This window comes from Podarcis erhardii (assembly GCF_964252035.2).
Source record: "Podarcis erhardii genome assembly, chromosome: 10".
NCBI lineage: Eukaryota > Metazoa > Chordata > Lepidosauria > Squamata > Lacertidae > Podarcis > Podarcis erhardii.
In genome coordinates, this window is record NC_138500.1 from 44,781,617 (window position 1) to 44,804,232 (window position 22,616).

Sequence of the window (22,616 nt, forward strand, 5' to 3'; positions counted from 1 at the left end):
TTACAGTGATGTAAGGAGGGCTTTAGAAGAATGCTAACCATTTCCCCATCCCACCCACCCCCATCAGCTGCCTTATTACCTTTAAAACTTCTACCAGAAATAGACACTGCAGAGACAGCTTAATGCAGTGGTGAATGCTGGACTAGGAACTGGGAGACCAGCACTGCCACTCGCAAGTGTCGCCAAAGCCACCTATCGTCTGTCCCCTCGCCAACAGAAGCCAACAATCACCCGCCCAATTGCCGCAGTGACAACCAATCAACACCAGCCCTTGCCTCAGCCACCAATAACATGCCCAATCACCGCTCACAATCTCCTGCTCTTGGCAGTAACCAATCCCACACCCCCTCCCATGCACTATCCATGTATAAGACAACCCCCAACATAATTTTTAAATAAAAAACCCCTTTTCTTATACACGGAAAAGTACGGTGTTATTAATTACAACAACCTCCAAATACTTGAAAATGATGTTGATGGGTTATACCATATTATCCTCACAGCAGCAGTTGGACTAGGGTTAGGGTGAGACATAGTGACATAAAAGTTTACTTGCTGAGATTTGTAGGTAGGGAGCATTTGAACCTCAGTCCCCCAGTGCTATAAAGCCATACTAGCTGTCTATTGCTACCTTCTATTTCTTCAGGTAATCATTTCCATTTATTTATTTATTTAATATTTTTTGCACATTTATAGCACCAGGTCTTTCAAGGTGGCTTCCAGTGTATTAAAAAGACACGGAATATCCAACCAACACTCAAATGTAACCATAAACTGCCATATATTCCCAATTTAACAGTAAAAACAGGATTATCAATAGCAACAAGAACATCCAGACAAGCATAACAATACTAAAACCAAAATGCAGGTAAACATGATTAGTTTAGAATGGGTATATTAACCATTTTTAAGTTCCTGGACACAAGTTTCTGGTGGGTTCCCTTCCCCTGAGGCAAGCAAGCCTAAAAAGAAAGGTCTATATGCATACATATTATAGAAACAAGAAAACCAGATGTTTGGAGGCAATTGAACAAAACTCTATTTCAAAACACCACCAATCAAAATCCTGCCAAATTTCTGGGAGAGAGAAAAAGTACTCTGATATTATTTCAGTCATTGCCATATTACACACATCTTTATATGGTACAGATGGTATGCTTATTTAACTTTTGTTTTCTATTTTACCTTCCAGTCTACAGGGTTGAAGATAGAATTACCATGTTAAAATATGACCTGATCCCAGATGTAGTTTATTTAAATTTCAGATTGAAAAGCTTACTAAGAACAGATAAGATTGATTGCTCCTTCCATTTTAGCATAATTGTATTTCAGGTGAACATCAATTTACTTTAAAGGACACCTCTAAGTAACAGACTGCATCATACATAATTCATCAATCACAGCTGCCTGTTACATGATTTACTTAAACAAATTTCAATGGAATAAAGGGAGTTGCATTGTTTTTCTGCATTGGCTTGTTTGCTTTTAAATTGTTTTGGAAACTTTAATTTACTTGGAATTGTTCTTGGAAAGAGTTTATCCTTGGCAAAGCGCAAGCTAACATTCACGCCATTCAAAATTTCATCCAGATGTGCTGGCCATTAATTTACTGTTAAATGCAAAGTGAGTTTCCAAAATATCATTAAGGCAATGAAGAAATCGTGCTAATCAAAAGCAAAAGGGTTTTGAAGAGAGAGAACTATTTATTCACAATATTATGATAGTTTTTTAAAAATATAGCTTGCGTTTTCATTGCTTTTGTACTTTAAAAATCTAACCCCATTCCTTCTGAAATCACTTAAACATATATATATATATATATATATATACACATACATACATATATATCAGTGAAGATAGCATTTTTTTTCAAAAAGGTGCAAGTTCATGATGGATTCACAAATGGATTAAAAAATGGCGGAAGGCACCTTTATTTTCTTAAATGGCACAAGGTTTTACACTGCACTATCTATTTTTTCCTGCTAAAGCTTGTCTTAAATATATATCAGCAATGCAACAGCTGTAGTTTCAAAAACTAACAGAAATATATGCAACAAAAACACAATGGCAGAAATGCAAGCACAAGCACACAAGAAAAGAAGGAATGTTTTCTACATACTTGTAGGCCCATCTGAAACACTGAGTGACCCATAAAATTAGCCAGCATTCGAATTAAAGCTGCACCCTGTGAACATAATTCATAAAAGGAAATGTTGAAAAAAAATTACACAAACATTCTTACAGCAATAGCATATGCAATATACATTTAATCCCTTTAATGATTATTATAGGCTTATCATAAATAATTACATTTAGAAGCAGGCAATTTTTTATTCAACATATGCCGAGTACGAACTCACACATGCTTTGTGGAAGCAAGAGATAAAAGAAACATATTATTTGGAAGTGGGAAGCTAATAAACCATAAAACATAAATATTACCAAATGTAGTGACATGTTAGAAAAGCACATTATTTTCATTAGCTAGCACAACACTGTTTCACCTTAAGAAGAAAAGTGTAATGAGATGGATGAAACAAAAATAAAATATGACAGGTGCAACACACATAGAGTATATCAGATTGAACTAGGCTAAGAAAACATGGCTGATTGAGGTCCAGTCACAAGCCCCTATGTAATGTTAAATTATGAGTTGACATTACATACATGAGTCATGGGCTCCTGCCCTCTGCCCTCCTCCTTGGGTGCAGCTCTTTTTAACTTACATTGGTTACCTGTTTTGTCTAACTGCAGGCAGAATGTGGTTATCCTTATCTATGATTTAGGAAACAAGCAGACTTCAAACCACGTTCATGATACTGGCATGCTGTGTGAAGGTAACAAATAGCCATCATGACTATTCTCAATTGATAGCCCTTGTTGTCCTCCATCATTTTTCTTTTTCCCATTTTAAAGCCATCTAAGGTGGTGGGCAGAACCACACATTATAGCAAATTCCACTATTTAACTATGCGCCGTGTGAAGAAGTACTGCCCATTGTCCTAGATCGTCTACTCTTCAGATTCATTGGATAACCCCAGGCATTATGAGAGAGAGAACTTATTTTTCTCCACCTTTTTCATACATGTCAATAATAATGTTATACGCATGTAACAAGCTTCCCACCTCTTCCCCAAGCCCAAGATGTTGTATGCTTTCATTATAGGGAGTTTGTCCAGCCCATTGTTCATTTTGGTTGCTCTTTTCTGCACCTTTACAGCTCTACAATATCCTTTTTGAGATGTGGCAACCAGAACTGTTTACAGAGAAGTTGCATGTGCACCAGAGCAATCAGAATACACTCTTGAGCTTCAAGTTGGTGATTATAATGTTTAGCTTGTCAGAGGCTTCAACGGTGACCAGATTGGACATTTTATCTTGTGGCAAGCCCAATGCAGTTTGCAAAATGGGTTTTATTTTATTTTTAAAGACAACTTTGCAAAAGTAAGAAAAAATGTCCACCTTTTAATCATATTAAACAAACACATTTAACAAATGATAAATTCATAGGTTTTTTTAAATCATGCCTTATGTTAACAGTAAGTATGTTAATCATACCTTCTGTTTACCATTAAAGAAAACTTAGACGTTTCATAAACTAATTTGTAGTTTAAGGTAGGTTCTTGTTCTGAGCATTAGTCAACGTTATAATCAATTCCACTGAAACAAACCAGTTCCACTGCAACAAACTATGCAGAACTTCAGTAAGTGGGATGGTCACTGTCTTCTGTCCTGAAAAGCATAATGATTTCCCAAAATATATTATGGGATTCCAATAGCCATTAGAGAACAAGTAAGCATGCTAGTTGAATTGGAGAGGCGGAAACCATCCAATAGCTGTGAAAGAAAGGTAAGTTTGGAAACATTCAAAATCTTTTGTATTAACATACCACTGCATTTTACAAAGGCAGAGAGAAAATTATGAATCGTTGACCTTTTGAAGACATCTAAAATGACCTAGAGCCTATGAACATAACCACTTCAAGGTGGTTATGCAGTGAAATCCTCAAAACGTGACCTAAGATGATGGGTGTGGAGTTTGTCAAGAGGAACACATCTTCTGAATGTTCCAATACATGCTGAGTTTATGTATGAACACTACCTTGTTAAACCCATTAAGGTTATTAAACTTAATAGTTGAATCGAAACCTACTCTCAAAACCAATTTGTTATATCAACGTCACCTCCTCGTTATTTGATATCACAATCACAAAGGCTTCATTCTCACCTACACTACTGAACAGTGACTGAAGCTGCTTAGAAGCAGTTGCGGGTTGAGCTTCCTTCTCCTTCTAGGAGAACAAAGTAATTTTATAACTCACAAACAATAGGAGTGAGAGCAGGCCCATGCAGGTTGTGAATCTTCTTTCATTTCACTAAAACATTTCTGAAATAATTAATCACCATTCATTTTTCAGAAACTCAGACCACCCTGTGATCTCAAATCCATTTAAACAAAAAGATGACAACAGGTTGCAAAGCACTCACACAAGAATCTGCACATTTCTGTCATTTGAATAGCAGCCAACAAGCAATATCCAAGTCACTTTTACTGAACAATTATTTTGTTGACACTAGACAGACACAGCTGGATGCCAGTATGAAATTTAGCTCATTAGGAAATTCACAGCATGAATTAAAGTTTGAGAACAAAGCATGTCAAACTCAGTTCTTAAAATGACATTTGAAAAATCTTTCATAAAATAAATAAATTAGATTTGAAGCACCTTCATGAGCGTCATCAAATGTGTTTTGATAAATTTCCAAATCCTAAAGATAAAGGAAGTTTCAGTGAAATCAATATGATTTCCCTGTAATGTATATAAGCGAGGTTTTGGGTATTTTTGTTTTTTGTTTTGCTTTTTAAAATGATGGCAGGTTAAAGCTGAAATCCTAAACACAAGTACCCAGAATTAGACCCCAATGAACTCAGTGGGACTTCCTGCAAAACAAATATTGATTTATGTATTTATTTATTTATTTGGTTTTGATACTGTCCTTCAACTGAAGATCACAGAGCAGTTTACAATATAACACAAACATACTTAGCATAATAACAAACAAAAATAATAACCCTCACCCCACCCCACCCCCCGCACACACATAAAAGTTCAAAAGGCCATAGATTGTTTAATTGCCCAAAGGCATGGAAGAAGAGGAATGTTTTCGCCGAGATATGTAATGAAGGGGCCAGGCAAGCCTCCCAGCCAAGAGCATTCCACAGACTGCAGAAAAGACCCCTCCAGACCTCTCACAGAGGAGACACATTAAAAAGAGCCTCAGATAATGATCACAGGGTCTGGATCCATTCATATCGGAAGAGGTGATTCTTGAAGAATTGCAGTCCTGAGCTGCTTAAGGCTTTATAAGTCAAAACCAGCAGACACCAACTGGAAGCCAGTGCAGTTGGGTCAAGATTGGCGTTATATGTTCAAACTATATTGCTCCAGTGAGCAACCTGGCTACTGAATTCTGCACCAGCGGAAGTTTCTGAACCATATCCAGAGGCAGCCCCACCTTGCCAAAAAAGGAAATACTTGATGATAGTTGTTTAACACTTCTGGGTCCTAGGAGGTCTTCTTAAGGAAGGGGCACACCATTGCCTCCTCCAAGGCAGATGGTACCTTCCCCCCACTCTAATATTTATTGTTTAATAGTTATTATTTAATATTTTATTAAGATTAATTGGTTAATAAATTTGTTTGTATTCTATAACTTTACTTCATTTTGTAAGCCATTTTTATTTTTACTACGTAGGGCAAAAACTTTGTGCTCTGGGGCCAAAGCTCTAAACAATAAACTTAGAACAGACCTAAATATATCTGTGAATCACCAGGCAGTTTCTACTTCAGCTTTTTCAAAAAGCAAATATCACAATAAGCAACACCGAACTGCATTTTGCAGGAAAAAATAGAGTTTAAGATTTGCCTACCATGTTGCTTCCTTGCTTGATTATGGCTGAGACAACCAATGGTTTACTCAATTAGAAAATTAATTAACTTTGCAGGTGACGACTTAATTTTTCCATAACAATAAATGAGAAAGGACTCTCCATTGCTTTGTTGTGACTGTTCCACACACAGTTACACTAAACCTGTAGATTTATCCCAGTAAACCACAGGTATACCTGCAGACCACATACCACACGAGTCATGCAGGTATTGCCTAGTATGTTTTGTGAGTGCTGGCAACAGCCAATGTAATATTTCTCTGGGAGAAAGGGTCATTTATAATGGTAATTACACATCAGAAGTTCTTCTATATATGCTTGAGGTTTACCTACAAGGAAGGCTGCATCAGCTCAGTGGAGGATACTTATAGATCATGAAATATCTGCATGCTCCTTCTGAAATGGATGGTGATGTCACCGAGAACTCCAGCAATATTTTACAAGAGGAAAGAAGATGCTTTGCCAAAATAGTTAAGGGTCTGCTCTACGATTTATCTGAGAAAATGTAGAGAAATCTATCTGACAGAGAATGAGAAAACGCAGCTCTGCCTCCTGGTACACTTTACAGTACTGAACAATTCTTCTCTCGGATGGATATAGACATACTAAAGATAGAATAAATCTTTGAGGAAAATGATCAGATGGGGAGGCATCATGAATACAAACTGACAGTGTATCTTGAGGGAACAACTTTATACTTTATATTTATCAATCATATTACTAAAAAAAATGCACTGTCCTGATGGAGTACAGTTGTTAAGAACACAAGCTATGAGCAAGAGGTGTTCTCAGTTCAAATCTCAGTTTAGTTTTAAAGCTCACTGGGTAGCCTTAGGGATTCCACTAAACTCCAGTCTCCAAAAATAATGAGAGAATTACACTGGGATATTCTAGAGATAAGAATACTGAGCAAGGATATGTAGCTCTGTGAATACTTAAGGGGAGTACAGTATAAATATTAACTACTATTATGCAGTTCTTTATCTGTGAATGCTCTTCGTAATACATAGCTACTTCACATACTGAGTGATTTCTTGATTTTGTCTAAATTGTTAATAGTTTCTTCCTGTTAAGAATAATATGAGATGGTATGGAGGTTGGTTGGGGTATGAGGATGGCATACTAATACAGTGTAGGTATTAAAATTATGAGCCCAACCCAGACATTAGAATAAAAAGCTAAAAATTGCAAAGCATGTTCTTTTTATATCGATGATAAAAAATAAATACTGAAGGTACCACAAAATAAGAGTTCAGAGAATTGTTGCTATATTTCTTGCTCAAAACATCAATATCTCCCAAACTAACAAACTAAATTGAACACTCTTGAGCTCTAAATGGTCAGATGTTCTCAGAGAACAATTGCGGACAGGCTTTTAAAACTTAGGATCCAGAGAGCATTTTCCATATGTTTATCATGACAATGAAAGCAAAGAAAAAGAAATAGGAGAAGCAGGAAATATGGATACCTTTGTATGCCCACAATCTTTTTCTAAACTAGAGCTCCAAGGGTGCTGATTCCCCGCCCCCCCCCCCAAATCTATACCTGTATTACATTTGAAATTGTTTTATATAAATTGTTTTACTTGCTGCTGGTTTTATTGTTAAAACATTTTGGGCTATTTTATAGGAAGTGCCTCATAAATGGAATGAAATCAATAATGCTGCCATATTGTTGGTGAAGCTTGGAAGGCATATAATGGAGTTTCCTCCTGCGATCCATGTTACTCTCCCCACATTTCCAACAGTGTTGCAGTAGGCTCAACACAAAGGGGACTGCATCTCTGCATTTTCTGACTCCTCCAAGCTTTTCATGTGGGTGGACTGCAAAAAAATGTACTTCCCCTTCTCAAAAGAAAACTATCCAGCATCTTCATAGTATGGCCATCCTGTCAACATAGGGGTGAAAAAACTCTACTGATGTATTCTACCACTGATAACTCTTGTTAAAATATATGAAGCTTAGGTTTGTGCTTTAGAGACTATTAGAAGTCAGTGCTTTTCTAGTATTTTTATAAGAGCGTGTAAAAGAAAATGAGATTCAACAGGAAATAAACATAAACAAACATGTCCTTCAAATGGACTTGAAAATATCCTCCCCAACCATTCATTGTAAATATAAAAACATAGCGCAGCCTGCTTAGTTGTTCAGACAAAATGTTGCTGGGACTTCATTTATATCAGCAGTTCCATTTAGCCCCTCCACCAGGGCCTCTCTTATGTGTTCTGACACCACTGACAAGGACAAAAGCACAATATATTTTTTCATTAAGCATCCTTATGAGAAAATCTTCAAGGATGGGCAAACACAGGAGGTTGATGAAATTATTTACACAGATGAGCCATCACTGAAGTTCAAGTACAATACTGAACAAAAATAGTACTTAAATGCTTATCACAACTTCCACTGCTTCATTAACTTATTTTGGATATTAAACTAGCTCTGTACACTGAAATAGCGTCCCAAATGCACTAATGTACAACAAAAATGCTCATCGTAATGGAATCATAGTAGCAAAGTATGGTTTGAGCATTTTCACAATAAGAGGAAAATGTATTCCAAGTAGTTTGAGCCTGCCTACAGAGACAAATAATAAATGAAAGAGACTTAAAATCTGATGTTGTTAAAAGAAGATTGGGGAACATCCTTATGAATTGCCAAGAGGGGACAAAATGTGGCGTTAACATTCTGTCTTTATAAAGCAGTAGTATGAGCAGAAATAGTTGTCCATTAGGTCTAAGGTCAATAGTTGCAGGCTTCTGGCTGCCCCCTATGCAAGTTGCATGCTACATAGATAGTTGTGGACTGAAGCAGTGCCCCAAAGTTGCAGCACAGTTGTGATGATGTTAACTCCATTGAATGTCCCTTTCTGAAGATTAGCTTGTACAGCTAAAATCAATGTGTGGAGAATCAGGGAAATCTTGAAAGAAAAATTGGTCAGAATGCACACAGAATTATAAATGGGAATGTTTGAAAAGGTCAGTTAGATTTATATGATTAACTACAGTAGGTCAATAGGTTGGCAGCTACCTCTGAGGTCCAGGGATATGTTTATACAGTTACCTGCAGGAGGTCAAAAGGCCAGCAGTTACCTTTGCGATCCAGGGACACAATGTTTTTATGGTTAATTGTAAGAGGTCAAACAATTGGCAATTTACATTTACCGCTGAGATCTAGGGGTACAATGTTTACCTGTTGCCTACCTATAGTTGGCTCCCCACCAAGAATCATAGTCTATCGCCATAGAAACATATCCATCCCCAAGGAATTTTAAAGTTGTCAGTACATTAGGAGTCAATCTTTTTACATTTGTCGGGGTGGGGGGCAAAGTTGGGATGGTGATAGAAACATTCTATGTATTTATTGGATCATCATTATAGGCAAATAAAAGCTGGCAAAGTAAAGTGTGATTAGCTTGGGGGGAGGTCTGGCTGGAAAGTTTTGGGGGTTAGGCATAGCTCTTCCAGAGACAGTCAAATAAGAAGCTGGAAAAGAAGACAACGATGAAGTACAGGAAAGCTTGAAGCCAGCCCCGAGAAAGGAAAATGAAAAAATGAAAATAGAAGAAAAAAAGAGATTTATTTATTATAACTTATAATAAATAAATTTGACATCTATTATAGCTTTCTTTGGATGCGGGTGGCGCTGTGGATTAAACCACAGAGCCTAGGACTTGCCGATCAGAAGGTCGGCGGTTCGAATCCCCGCAACAGGGTGAGCTCCCGTTGCTTGGTCCCTGCTCCTGCCAACCTAGCAGTTCGAAAGCACGTCAAAGTGCAAGTAGATAAATAGGTACCTCTCAAAAGTACGTCAAAGTGCAAGTAGACAAATAGGTACCGATGGTTCGCCAGAAGTGGCTTAGTCATGCTGGCCACATGACTCGGAAGCTGTACGCCGGCTCCCTCAGCCAATAAAGTGAGATGAGCGCCGCAACCCCAGAGTCAGTCATGACTGGACCTAATGGTCAAGGGTCCCTTTACCTTTATAGCTTTCTTTAAACACAAGTCGATTTGAGAGGGGAAAACTGCAGTTGCTAATTTATGAACTACTAGTACATGGTACTCTTTTTAATGGATTCAACGAAAGAATTAAAAATCATCCAGATGGAAAAACTGTTTCCTAGTTCCAGGTTATCTGTTTCAGTCTGCTTCTGAACCTAAGTTAAAATCCTCCCGGAGAGCTTCTATACATGGTAGACATGGAGGACAGAAAGTGGAAATGACAAGTACATTTAGCTTGATAGATATTTAAACAGCATGCATTGTATGGGATGTCAAGGGATGAGCAGTATCTCTGGTGGGGAACACATTGTGCAACTTCTGGGGTAGTTCATCCATTATTGGTCCCCACCCAGCACTCAGCATTCATCTGTGGCTCCTAGAAGCTGTTAGCGTGTGTCAGTGGCATACCCTAGGAAGCAGCTTCAACTGGTCAACTAGGGTAAAGGTAAGGTAAAAGTTAAGTCCAGTTAAAGGGGACTATGGGGGTGCAGTGCTCATCTCGTTTCAGGCTGAGTGAGCTGGCGTATGTCCACAGACAGCTTTCCGGGTCATGTGGCCAGAATGACTAAACCACTTCTGGAGCAACGGAACACCGTGATGGAAGCCAGAGCGCACAGAAACACTGTTTACCTTCCCACTGCAGCAGTATCTATTTATCTACTCATACTGGTATGCTTTCGAACTGCTAGGTTGGCAGGAGCGGGGACAGAGCAACAGGAGCTCACACCATCGCAGGGATTCAAACCGCCGACCTTCTGATCAGTAAGCCCAAGAGACTCAGTGGTTTAGACCACAGCACCACCTAAACCAGGTGAGGGTAGCCAATGGGTCTCAAACCCTCAGTAAATTAAAGACTTGTCTTATCCCCTACATGCAAAACCAGGATCTGGCAGATTGAACAGACAAAACCAATCATGGGTGCAATGGTCAAGAAGGTGATTTCTGCATTTGCTGTAGAGGGAAATGAGGGCCAGATGGGTTTCATCAACCTGCCAAGATAGCCCATCTAGTAGAAGTGAAATTCTGATCCACTGTCTTGCAGCTATACTCATTCATAAGAAAGGCTTCAGGAATATACACTGAAGAACAATCCATACCCACTGCCTTGTAGAACATCTTTGAGAGAAGAAAAGGCTGAGGGATAACCAACACAAATCTGGAGTGGAGTCCCTAAGGCGGTTGGATGGTGTCTTATAAGCTTCCTTCTGGCAACTCCTGCAGCCAAGCTGGTGCCAAATGTTTTGCTCTGTTTTCCCAACAAGAGTGGGGTCTTGTTGGCTGGGCAGCCCAGGACATCCATACACACTGCCCAGGCTTGCGTCCCAGTGTGTTACAGGTTTCTTTCCAGAGTGCATTAAGGTAAGGAGATTCAAGGTAATACCCCTAAAGCACTGTTTTATTCAGAATGTTGAATGAATCTATTAACAGTAACATTCCTGATAGGCACTATACTTAAGAAAACATAGGCAAACTCTATCTTAGTGTTTGGTTGAGAAATGAATATGAATAGAAGAAAATTAAAGATAGAAACAAAAATGTAGGACTTTTTGTTATTTAAAGACAAACTAATTTAACTGTTATAAACCAAAATATTCCTATTATCTGTGGGGGAGTTCAACCTACTCATTGGCTGACCTGCTAGGATATCAAGAGAATTTATGATACTCTAAGAGGCTAGGAGGATGAATCAGCCCAAGAAATACTGCCTGACAGTGCAGCTTCTGTGAAAGGAGTAAAAGTGGTTAGGGGGAAATTTCACAAACAGCTTTGGAGAAAGAGCAGAGCAAGTCACACCAGATGACTCAAAGAAGTAATCAACACCACACAAATGGAAAGCTCCCTGATCTCAGATATGAATCAGACAGAATTTCCAGATATGACAGCTAGAGAGAATTTGAGTCTGGAAAAATGCCAAAAGGAAACTTTACTTGGGCACATATCCATAATAATATTCTGTCCTGGTTCTGATTGAGTTTGAGTTCCCAGAGAAAAGGAGAGGGTGTTCTGCAAACATCACAGATGGGTAAAAATATACCACAATCTATCCTTCATAACTGCACTCATCCGTGTTCCAGGAGTGTTTTGTTCCTTGTGTTTTGTTTTGTTTTAAAATAGCATTAATAAATGCATTTCTATTTCACGTTGAAATTAGATATTTTTAGGATGCTATCACTGGATGTTACCGATTATTTAAGTAAAAATATACTATTGTTAATGTGAAAAGGCATTTAATCTTCTGCAGTCTGGTTTCAAATATTCTTTTGAAGCCTTTGACCACTAACTGGCTAATGCCACTCGATCTTATTCTTAGATGGGTGTTGGACTATGCGCACGCACACTTTTAAAAAGGTTTAAAGTGTTTTCAGTGCTATTTTAAATATGATGACTTATTTCTTTTTTTAAAAAAAAATGCATTTATTTGTGCTTTTAGTTGTATCTGTTGTAATTCATGCTATGAACTGCCTTAGGTGCTGCACTGGGAGAAAGGCAGGATATTAAACTAATAAACTGATTACATTTTTAAAACACATTTTTAAATGCAATTTATAAATCAACTTCTGCAAATTGCCATGTAAATTTTATATCTACAGAATTTTATATCTTTAGTTGATTCAGGACACATGGCCAGCCTGACACAAAATCAGGTTTTTAAAATGGGCAGTGGACCGATTGCCTCTACTTTTGGAGCTGGTTATAAGGGAGAATAATGAACAGACTTTGCCAAATATAGCCTTTTCCTTGCTGTGGAAGAATCAAAAGCCTACATCACCATGCAATTAAAGCGCAGTAACTCCAAGCTATGGAAATAATAGTATGTGAGATGATAAATACCCCCCAAATCCAACAAACATGACTTTTGTTCTGCTCCCACCTTTTTATATGCGATCCAGTCAAACACTCTGTCAATGTCTGTGGCTTGCTGCACTTCCTGTGAAACCGGGTGTGAACTAGCCAGGCCATCAAGCAGCATTACTTCATGTAAAACATCTGTCAAGAACCTCTGTTTCTCCTGAAATACAACAAAACACACTCGTACATTTGCAATTACACAGAGATTTGCAGTTGCACAGATAAAAATCTGAAACTGTGAAGATAGCAGTTTCACACATTCCTTTATGCATTCTGATATTATGTGGATTTACTAGCTGGCAGCTCATCTGGAGAAGGAACAGTGAAACAGTTGCTCAAACAGGATCTCCACATTTGCAGCATTGTATCCAAAGCCCTTTGAAGGAAAGGAATATTATGAAATGCAGCGCCATAATAACTGCATGCTAGACGTTTATCTATTTCTAAGCACAAATAGCAGCAGCCAGTGAAAACAACACCACCACCAACAACACACACCATGGAGAATAAGAGGTGGTGCACTCCTTGCATGCCTATGTGGAAACCCCCGCCCCTCCAGGTGATGGACCAAGAGCAATGAATCTCCGCCCTCTATTTAAACCTGAGCGGACCTGAGTGAAGCCTTCTCACTCTTGGTCCGCTCCTGTGGCCACACCCCCAGCAGCACCGCAGATTGGCTTATTTGAATAGGGGTTTGGCGGGAACCCCCAGCGCTCTGCGGTGCCGGGAAGGTAGGCTAGCTGGCAACCCAGCATGTCACCCAGAAGATCGGGGGTGGCGTATGCAGGGCTGCAAATGGCGTCCACCTCTGATGGGTGCGCGGTTATTCTCAGAAACAGTCATGAGCATGGCTCATTCTATGCAACACTTTCAGGAACTTCAGAGAATAAAATGCTTTGCAGAAAGCATGCTTTCTAGTGTTGTACTTCTTTTTGGTGTTCATGAGCTGCCTTATTCCCGGTTTTCAAATCATACATATATGGGTTAAACGTACTGACTGGTCTTACTTTGCACGTTGTCATGAAATTACAGTTTCACGTTTATCTACACTGCACACATTTTTGCACTGACATCGACCTACTGATATATCACTTTTCTGGGTGTTTTGCATTTTTGTAAAGATATATAACAGACAGATGAAATAACAATTCATGTAATTCTACATATGGAAATGTTATGGCTATCAGTGAGCTAATTTAAATTATATTGTGAATCAGCTGAAAAGCTGTTCCACTCCTGCTCCATCTGGAAGTCAACTTTTATGTGAAAATGCATTAGAGTACATGGAAGATATTATTACATATTTAAACTACTGAAAAACTAGATCTAACCATTGAACACACACATGGGGTTCCGAAACTAGGCACATCAGATTGGACTTGGAATAAATGTGCAACAGCTTGTTACTTGCCTTGACTGCAGAATATTTGAACAAGTTACTTGCTCCTTTATGAATATCAAAATAGGTTATCCTCAAAGAGGATGGAGCTATTAATAGCAATATTAAATTTAAATGCAGAAGGAAACAAATAAGTGTATTTAGGAAGAGATTGTTTAATTTACCTATGCTGAATATATGTCCTCAAAATCTACCTTGAAAACTATTGAAAGGTTGGTAGAGATGGATTTTGAAGCTGGATTTCCTGGACGTGCCTTGCAACATTAAAATCAGGTATTTTGAAAGCAAGAATAAATATTAATGTTGTTTTTCAGTTTCTATTGGCTTATAGGCCCTAAAAAGACTGGTGTATAAGCCAACCTGGGAGTAAAGATTTCACTCATGAAGGAAAGCAAAAATCATGAAATTACTCAATGAAGAACCCATTCCATTTCTAGGATGTTGGTGCCTTTTCCACAATGGCCCAGCTCTCATGACATAATTAGCAAAACCTTGGCTTAGCAAGACCACACAAGCATGTGAAGGGAAAGCTAACCTTGGTTTAACTCAGCACTGCACAGCTGGAAAAGGATCAGCAGCTACTGGTTCCTCTCCTGACCCAGCATGTTCATGCGGTCAAGGTTCAGCTTAGAATGTTATTCCAACCAGGCCAAACCATCCTCTTAATAAGTGAAAAGGGACCACTATTTGATACCTTATGATTTCCCACCAGTGGTCCATTGATCAGACACTGTAAATATTGGAGAGCAGTCTCACAGGTATCAACTGTACCTGAAGAACTGTATCTGAAGAAGTGTGCATGCACACGAAAGCTCATACCAATAACAAACGTAGTTGGTCTCTAAGGTGCTACTGGAAGGAATTTTTTTATTTAGGTATCAACTAAGTTTTACTCAGCATAGACCGCCTGAAATAAATGGACCTAACTTGAGATCAATGTTTGGGCAACTGTAGTTTATTTTTAGACAGCTGCCAATTTTATCATAGATTTTGGGAAAGCTAATGAGAACAAATAAATTTTGCACATGCTTGTTCCTGGGAGTTTTTTTTTGGGGGGGGGGGAGGACACAGTAATTTACAGTATACAGACCTATATAATAGAAAACAAAACAGCAGCAGTTAAATAACTGTGGACATAAGATTGGCAGAAAAGAGTGACAATGTTTGTTTATAATTGTTAAATAGAATAAAGGGAAAATATACATGGAAAGATTCCCAACATAAAGTTCATTCAATTACTGTGCCTGATTCACTGGAAATGATCTGTTCCTTCTCCTCGCCTCCCTACCCCAGCTTCAGGGAATTCTATATATCTATCTACCATGATAAAGATAATGTAATTTAGCAGTCACTGTATGAATTTTATAATACTTATTGAGACATAAACAAAAGCTTAAGGTAGTTAGCATGACAATGATGCTATACTTGAACCAGCCACATTTAAAAAAAAAAAAAAAGTTTCCCAAACATAATATGAGATAGCAGGACAAAAGAATTTAAGTGTGGGAGAGAAACTGAATTGCATCCAACAAGAGAACAAAAGGAACAGCACAATGTAAGTCATAACTGATAATTAGTGTACATAAGAGATCAAAGGCCTGAATGTTAACAGAACCTCTTTGTTCTGGTATAGGCATTCATATGGTTCACAGATTAAGAGACCTGTGTGAATAACACTTAATAAGGTCATTCCATTATCTAAATCATATCCCTAGCAAAATGCTTTAGCATTTCTAAAATATGTTTTATTAGGCAGAGGAATAGGAAAGGGTTATATATGCTGTCTGAATTTCTTTATATATTTTATGCCTATGAGAGCGAAAGTAGAATCTTCTCCACTTTAAATTAAAATTAAAACCCAGGAATTTTCTGCCTGTAATGTTCAGTGCAGAAAACGACTGAAACAGTGGAGACTGCCTATGTCAACTCCCTAGCCAACAGGACCAGTGGTCAGGGATGATGGGAGTTGTAGTCCCAAAACATCTGGAGGGCCGAGTTTGCCCATGCCTGACCTATGTGATTCTAAGATTCCTTATTTGCAACAGCAACTTTTAGCTTTCTTCCTCCATCTTCATAGCTATTTAAAAACTCATTGATGCTCATAATATTTGAGCTAGTCTTGCTGAAAAATGGCTGTGGTTATTTAATATATTTATATATTACTTTCTTATAAAACATAAGGCAGATATTAACATCCCAAGCCATTTTGGTGAAGTGGGCCACTATTAGAACTAAGACATGCCAGGTTCATCCCAGGACTATGGACACTCTTTAACATTCTGGGTGACTCACAGGAGTTTACTATTATACAAATATTTACAAAATATAGCTCCCTATAATTTTATAGAGCAGACAAAGCAAAAAGGGAAGAGTGGTGTATATAAACTGTAACATCTCAGGTTGAAATGATTTCCATCTCTGTTGTTCATCCAATGTTTTTGTAAGCTGCACCTTCTGCCATCTAAGGCTCACATTCCTTTCCCAAACTCATTCATCCCAATCTAGAACAACAACAAGTCTTGCGGCATTATGGCACAAGGTTTCATACCACGAAACATCCTGGAAATGGTAACTAATTAACACATAGGAGTGTGATAAATCTATAACCTCGATTCATGCGCACAGGTATTAAAACTTAATCTCCCTAACAAATTCTGATTCATTGTGGCTCTCTTTACCCCCACTGAAATTCCTCTGTTCAAGGATGACCACTTTAAAGTCAAGTACAGAGAGTCCTGCTGAGTTGAAATGTTCTTTTACTTGTTTCTAAATATTGCCATTTCTGGTGCCAAATTTGTGTTCATCGATACTTTTGTGTTAGGACTGGCATCTGGGATTGTTACAGGCTCTTGACTCTGTGTCTTGGGGGTCTTTTATTTACTATTCCAAGATACACTAAAGAAAACCCATTCTAAAAGTATCTCAAAGATGCTCCAGTGTCCACATGAAGCTGTCCATCACATCACACCTGAGTTTCCCCATTCATTCCAAAGGAGAGGGCAATGCTGTGCACATGTTGTTTCCATTGCACTGGGCTTCTCCCCACACGTTTAATTTTTTTTTTATTTCCCCACCCTTCTTTTTTTTTCCCCACCCTTCTTTTTTTTTATTTCCCCACCCTTCTTTTTTTTCCCCACCCTTCTTTATTTTTATTTCCCCACCCTTCTTTGGCGATTCTATACAGTGGTACCTCGGGTTACATACACTTCAGGTAACAGACGCTTCAGGTTACAGACTCTGCTAACCCAGAAACAGTACCTCTGGTTAAGAACTTTGCTTCAGGATGAGAACAGAAATCGGGCTCCAGCGGCATGACGGCAGTGGGAGGCCCCATTAGCTAAAGTGGTGCTTCAGGTTAAGAACAGTTTCAGGTTAAGAACGGATCTCCGGAACGAATTAAGTTCTTAACCCGAGGGACCACTGTACTATAATCCATTTTGTCAGTGTCCCAGTTCCTCCCCAACACAGACTGGGCAGAGAGGAGGGTCCTTCTAAGCAACTCAGCATCCATCATGCCTCACAAGCATAAAGAAAACGCAGCCCCTCAAAAATCAAGGCGTAAAAGGGGCAAAACAACAAGTGTCTTTTTAGAATAAATATTCATAATTGGAAAGTAACTTCTAGGATTCTTTTCTTTAAAAAACTTTCACAGGTGCAAAGATAATGGTCTGGTTTGCACAAAATGGTATGCTGAACTATGGTTTAGTGGTCTATACAAGTATGTAGCCTTCGGTAAGGGGCCTGCTTTGCTGATCCCTGGTCATTTTTACTGCTACAGCACAAATGGCTTAGTGCATGGGTAGGCAAACAAAGGCCTGGAGGCCGAATCCAGCCCAATCACCATCTAAATGTGGCCCGTGGAGGGTCTGGGAATCAGCGTGTTTTTACATGAGTAGAATGTGTCCTTTTATGTAAAATGCATCTCTGGGTTATTTGTGGGGCCTGCCTGGTGTTTTTACATGAGTAGAATGTGTCCTTTTAGTTAAAATGCATCTCTGGGTTATTTGTGGGGCAGAGGAATTCATTCATTTTTTTCCTCCAAAATATAGTCTGGCCCCCCACAAGGTCTGAGGGACAGTGGACTGGCCCCCTGCTGAAAAAGTTTGCTGACCCCTGTGTTGTCCGAAGCAGGATCCATGTTTAAGCTCTCTCCTTGATAACCATCAGCCATACCCAATGTTTCTTTGTGAGTTCTCAATAAGACATGGTTTGGCTTACTGGATCATGTGGACAAGGTGACTGACCTTAAGAACTGTAAGCTAGCCTCTGTTTTGGTTCTAAGCTTGCTTATATGTTTCTTGTCATATTCAGCTGCAAATGAATTTCATCTCTGGTTCAACACAGAAAGCTTTCTTTCAAGGAATGCAACAGAAAAATAACACTAGAGGCTTATTTCAGTGCATGATTACTGGAAGATGTCAAATTCCATGTGGTATTAATTAAAAGCTTCGTTTTTAGATTATTTGAAGCCCTTAACCAAGGAGAGAGAGAGATGAAAGTATTTTTGAAAGGAAAGTGAGAAAATGAAGTCATGTTTCTCTCCATGATATGTGTGCTGGTCTAGAAGGATCAAGCAGACTGCAGCTCCAATAGAATATGCAAAAATAATAATGAAATAAACCAAGACTTTCGATGTCTTAAGTCTACTTCCAGAACTTTTAATACTTCCTTCCTGATCTGTCTTGCGAGTCTCAGAAAGTATCAGAACATTTTAGTGAAGAAGATAAATGTTTTAGCAGGCAATTTAAGTCAAAGATATGCACAAGTCTAATCACAGCCGCCTTCTTCTTTATTTTAATCCTGCCCATGGAGGAAATCAGCAATTGAGACCATTCATCAGGATCTTGAGCTGTGCACTTTGAGATACTCTGAGTATTTAGTTTAATGAACTTTAGTTTAATGATTTTCCATTAATATTTATTTTTATGCTTAAACAAGCCTGCTTAAGCACAGCTTTTATAAAAGGAAAATGATATGCAGATATTTCAGTATTAAGCTAGTTTCCATTTCCAGAAGAAATGACAGAATCATCTAGACCATGGCGTACTATACTGTGATGGATCACTGTGGATCACTTAAGGAAAGATGAAGGATAGTTGCATGACTACTGGAGCTCTGCGCTTAATCTTTGGTTAAAAGTTTGGCTTTGCTAGCAACTTTATTGGATGAGTCAAGACAGAGTATATCAACGATGGCAGTCACACTGAATTCTCCTTCTTCCATGCAGTGTATTTAGAAGGCAGCTGCTCTATCTCTCTCATATTTGTCTCCCTTTAAGAAAAAATGTTATGCTCACAGTTCCTGCAGATATGTGATAGAGGTGTTTGATTAAAACACATATCTCCAGAAACTATGAACATTACTCTCTCTTTTTTTTCTTTTAAAGGAAGACAGATATGGAAAAAGACAGAGTAGCTTTCTCCAACAGGGAAAGAGAAAAATTCAGTGTGACTGCCATCACTGATGTACTCTGCCTTGACTCATCCAATAAAGTTATCAGCAAAGCCAAACTTTTATAAAGTGAATGAAAGGGAGAAGGCCATTCAGCCCTGTGAAATGCTTTCTCAGCGCTGAGTGAGGTAGTGACTGCTAAAGCATTTGACACTTTGTATTTTATGGATGAAAAGGAAAATCACTCACCAGCAATTGCTTTTGTCATAGTCTCTCCCCTGCCCCCCCACCCCCGTTCTACTAATATAGACATTCAAGGACAGAGAGTGTGTCAACTCCACCTACTCAAAAGTAGGAACCATTGGAAGCTGTTGACAATTTCTGGATATGCATATAGCTCAATCCATATTCTGTATTATCAAAATTTGGTTTTTTTAAGAAAAACATGATTGAAAGAATGAGGATACTTCATATATAATTTCTCAGACTTTAGAACAAAGAGGTCCCATTACCTATTGTTAGAAACTGTGGCTTGAATTTTGAACTACCATGTATCAAAGCAGTTTCCTGAAATGTTACACATATCCCATAAAAACTGATATGTGGGATCATAACAAATAATTTCTTCCTATTCTCCAACAAAGGAGATGCTACTTTAGAAGATCAACCGTCTGTGGTTAAGGAAAATATACACCTATAGCTGCAAGTTCTGGAGGGTTAAGAATTGCAAACGTTGGAATACTGGTTAAACCACAAGAAGAAAAATGTTACCACAGGACTGTGCGTTCTGTTCACACATCACTTCTACACAGCTGAATCATTCGGGTTAATACTGATAATATTTCTCTTCCATGAAAACATTAACAGAAATCATCTAGCAGTGCCTGAAATATCTCAATCGATATCTAAGGATACCCTTCATCCTTCAAAATAATAATAATAATGATGATGAGGATGAGGATGAGGATATTTTAAAGGAAATCACAGTAACAGATAGAGAGATCTGGATGCAGTTTTCTACATCTAGAAATATCTTAGAAAATGTTTTGCAAGGAAAGTGATACTGTGAATCAGCAGGCTGCCAAATGGAAATGTATGAAACCTAAAACAAAATTAGCTTCTGTGAGAAAGGAGCTGAAAGGAACTGAAAGTTTAGTTTCAACTGAACTGCTGAAAATAAGAACCAAGGTAGAAGGAAGCATATAAGACCTGAGAGCAGAAGATGAATGACAATACAATAAACCTGAAGACAAAGGTGTGTAAATCAATATAATATTTTACAAATAGGAGGCAATGAGAGATGTTGCTTTCGGGTGGCCTGGTGAAAAGGGGGCCAGGGCTCCTGCATCTTTAATTGTTGTGCAGAAAAGAGAATTTCAACAGAAGTAACTTGTCACACACCTGCACAACTGTTACAGGTACAGGATCTCTGGTCACCCTATGAGGATCTGTGACTTCAGCTTTGCTTGTATCTGAAAGATGATAGGCTTGTATCTGAAAGATGATAGGCTTCATCCCTATAATGGATAGGGAACTCTTATCCATTAAGACCTGGAAACTGAGTTGAACAAGTCTTAAAATAGGGAATTCACTTTTTTTTTCAGCCAAAATTTGCTGGATTACATTGTATTCCTTCATCCTCCTGAGTTTGCATGCTTTGCTATGAAAGGCTGTGGTTGGTTTATTTGTTTATTTTCTGCTATTAAATAAAATATTCTTACTGGACATTGTCTGCCCATGGGTGTGCAAGTGTTGATTTGATTGAAACATTTGCTGAAGGCCTGAAGCATATGTATTGAAAGAGATTTTGGGGCTTTTCAGCAATCTTTTAGCCCAAACGTTTTAAATCTTGAGATTTAATTTCCGCCATTTTATTTAATTTTATCCTTGGATCTTTTTGATTGCCCTTTTCTGAAACTTTTTTTTTTAACAATACCCTTTTTGAGGTGCAATCTCCAACTTCAGAATTATTCTGTTCACCACAAAGTATCTAACATTTAGTGTCACCATCTTCTTGGGCCATCAGAATACAAATTTCAATTACACCTACTCATAATAATTTTATCTATTAATGTTATGTTTATTTCTATTTTCAGTGACAATTTCTTGTTTACTTGTCAAGCACATAATTCTGCCTCATGCCCATTTTAATCTGAATACCACATATTCTCATTTTCATGAACACACCTTGCTCGAACCCATCTGGACACTGAGCAAGTTTTCTCTTTCTCCTGCATTGGCCTGTTAGATTAGAGCTCAAGATGAGGGGAACATAATTTACTTAGCAATGAATATCAAAATCATTTAATAGCCATTTTCAAATATGCTTACTTTGCAAGACAGCTTCTAAGGCAAAATTATTCTGTTTTTGTTAAAGTGATTATGAGCAGAACAAATGACTCTGGTACAGCAAAGATAAAATCCAGAATATGACCAACGTAATCTATGACATTTTACTATGGTAAAATCAACAAGAGCTGCTAGATTCCATTGCATTTATAATTAGAATGACTTTATTGTAATTCAAGATGTGTTTTTGAAAGGAAAATCTTTAAGAATAATAAATATTATAATGAGTGCTTAGGTGAATCAAAAAAATTTACATTTGAAAAACAGATGTCAGCTTTGATAAAGGGTTACTTTGCATTTTTCATAGTGAATTTTTAAACTAAAAAAAATAAAAGGATAAATCTGTCAAAAAATAATAAATCACATTTTAACAAAAATATTAAGCTGTAATACCTGTGCACAAATATTCTTACAAGAACAGTACAAACAATGTTTTCCCAAGGGAAGTACTACAAAAAACATCTTATTACCATATGACAAATGTTATATATTAAATAAACTCAAATCAGCTGTGACATAAGCCAAATTTGTTAGTCTTTAAGGTGACACAATATTTTTTTCAAAGACTGCTGCTATTCTGGAAATAGAATCACTTGGCACTCTGAGAACCACAAGGCTTTAAGGAGCCCATTTATATTATTATGGGAAGTTAAATGTAATAGTGTTAAGAATCATA

General features: G+C 37.9%; 1 protein-coding gene across 2 annotated transcripts in view; it reads right to left on the reverse strand.

Annotated features, from left to right (window-relative positions):
• The window catches only part of TRHDE (thyrotropin releasing hormone degrading enzyme), a 203,209-nt gene that overhangs the window by 72,798 nt on the left and 107,795 nt on the right, over positions 1-22,616 (reverse strand). Inside the window, exons 6-7 of one of the 2 annotated variants that reach the window (XM_081878690.1) lie at positions 12,824-12,961; positions 2,120-2,185 (exon numbers count right to left, since the gene is read on the reverse strand). In XM_081878690.1, the coding sequence (XP_081734816.1) occupies positions 2,120-2,185; positions 12,824-12,961 (204 nt within the window). The remainder of the gene's footprint in view (positions 1-2,119; positions 2,186-12,823; positions 12,962-22,616) is intronic. The other variant, XM_081878691.1, reaches the window with a different exon arrangement.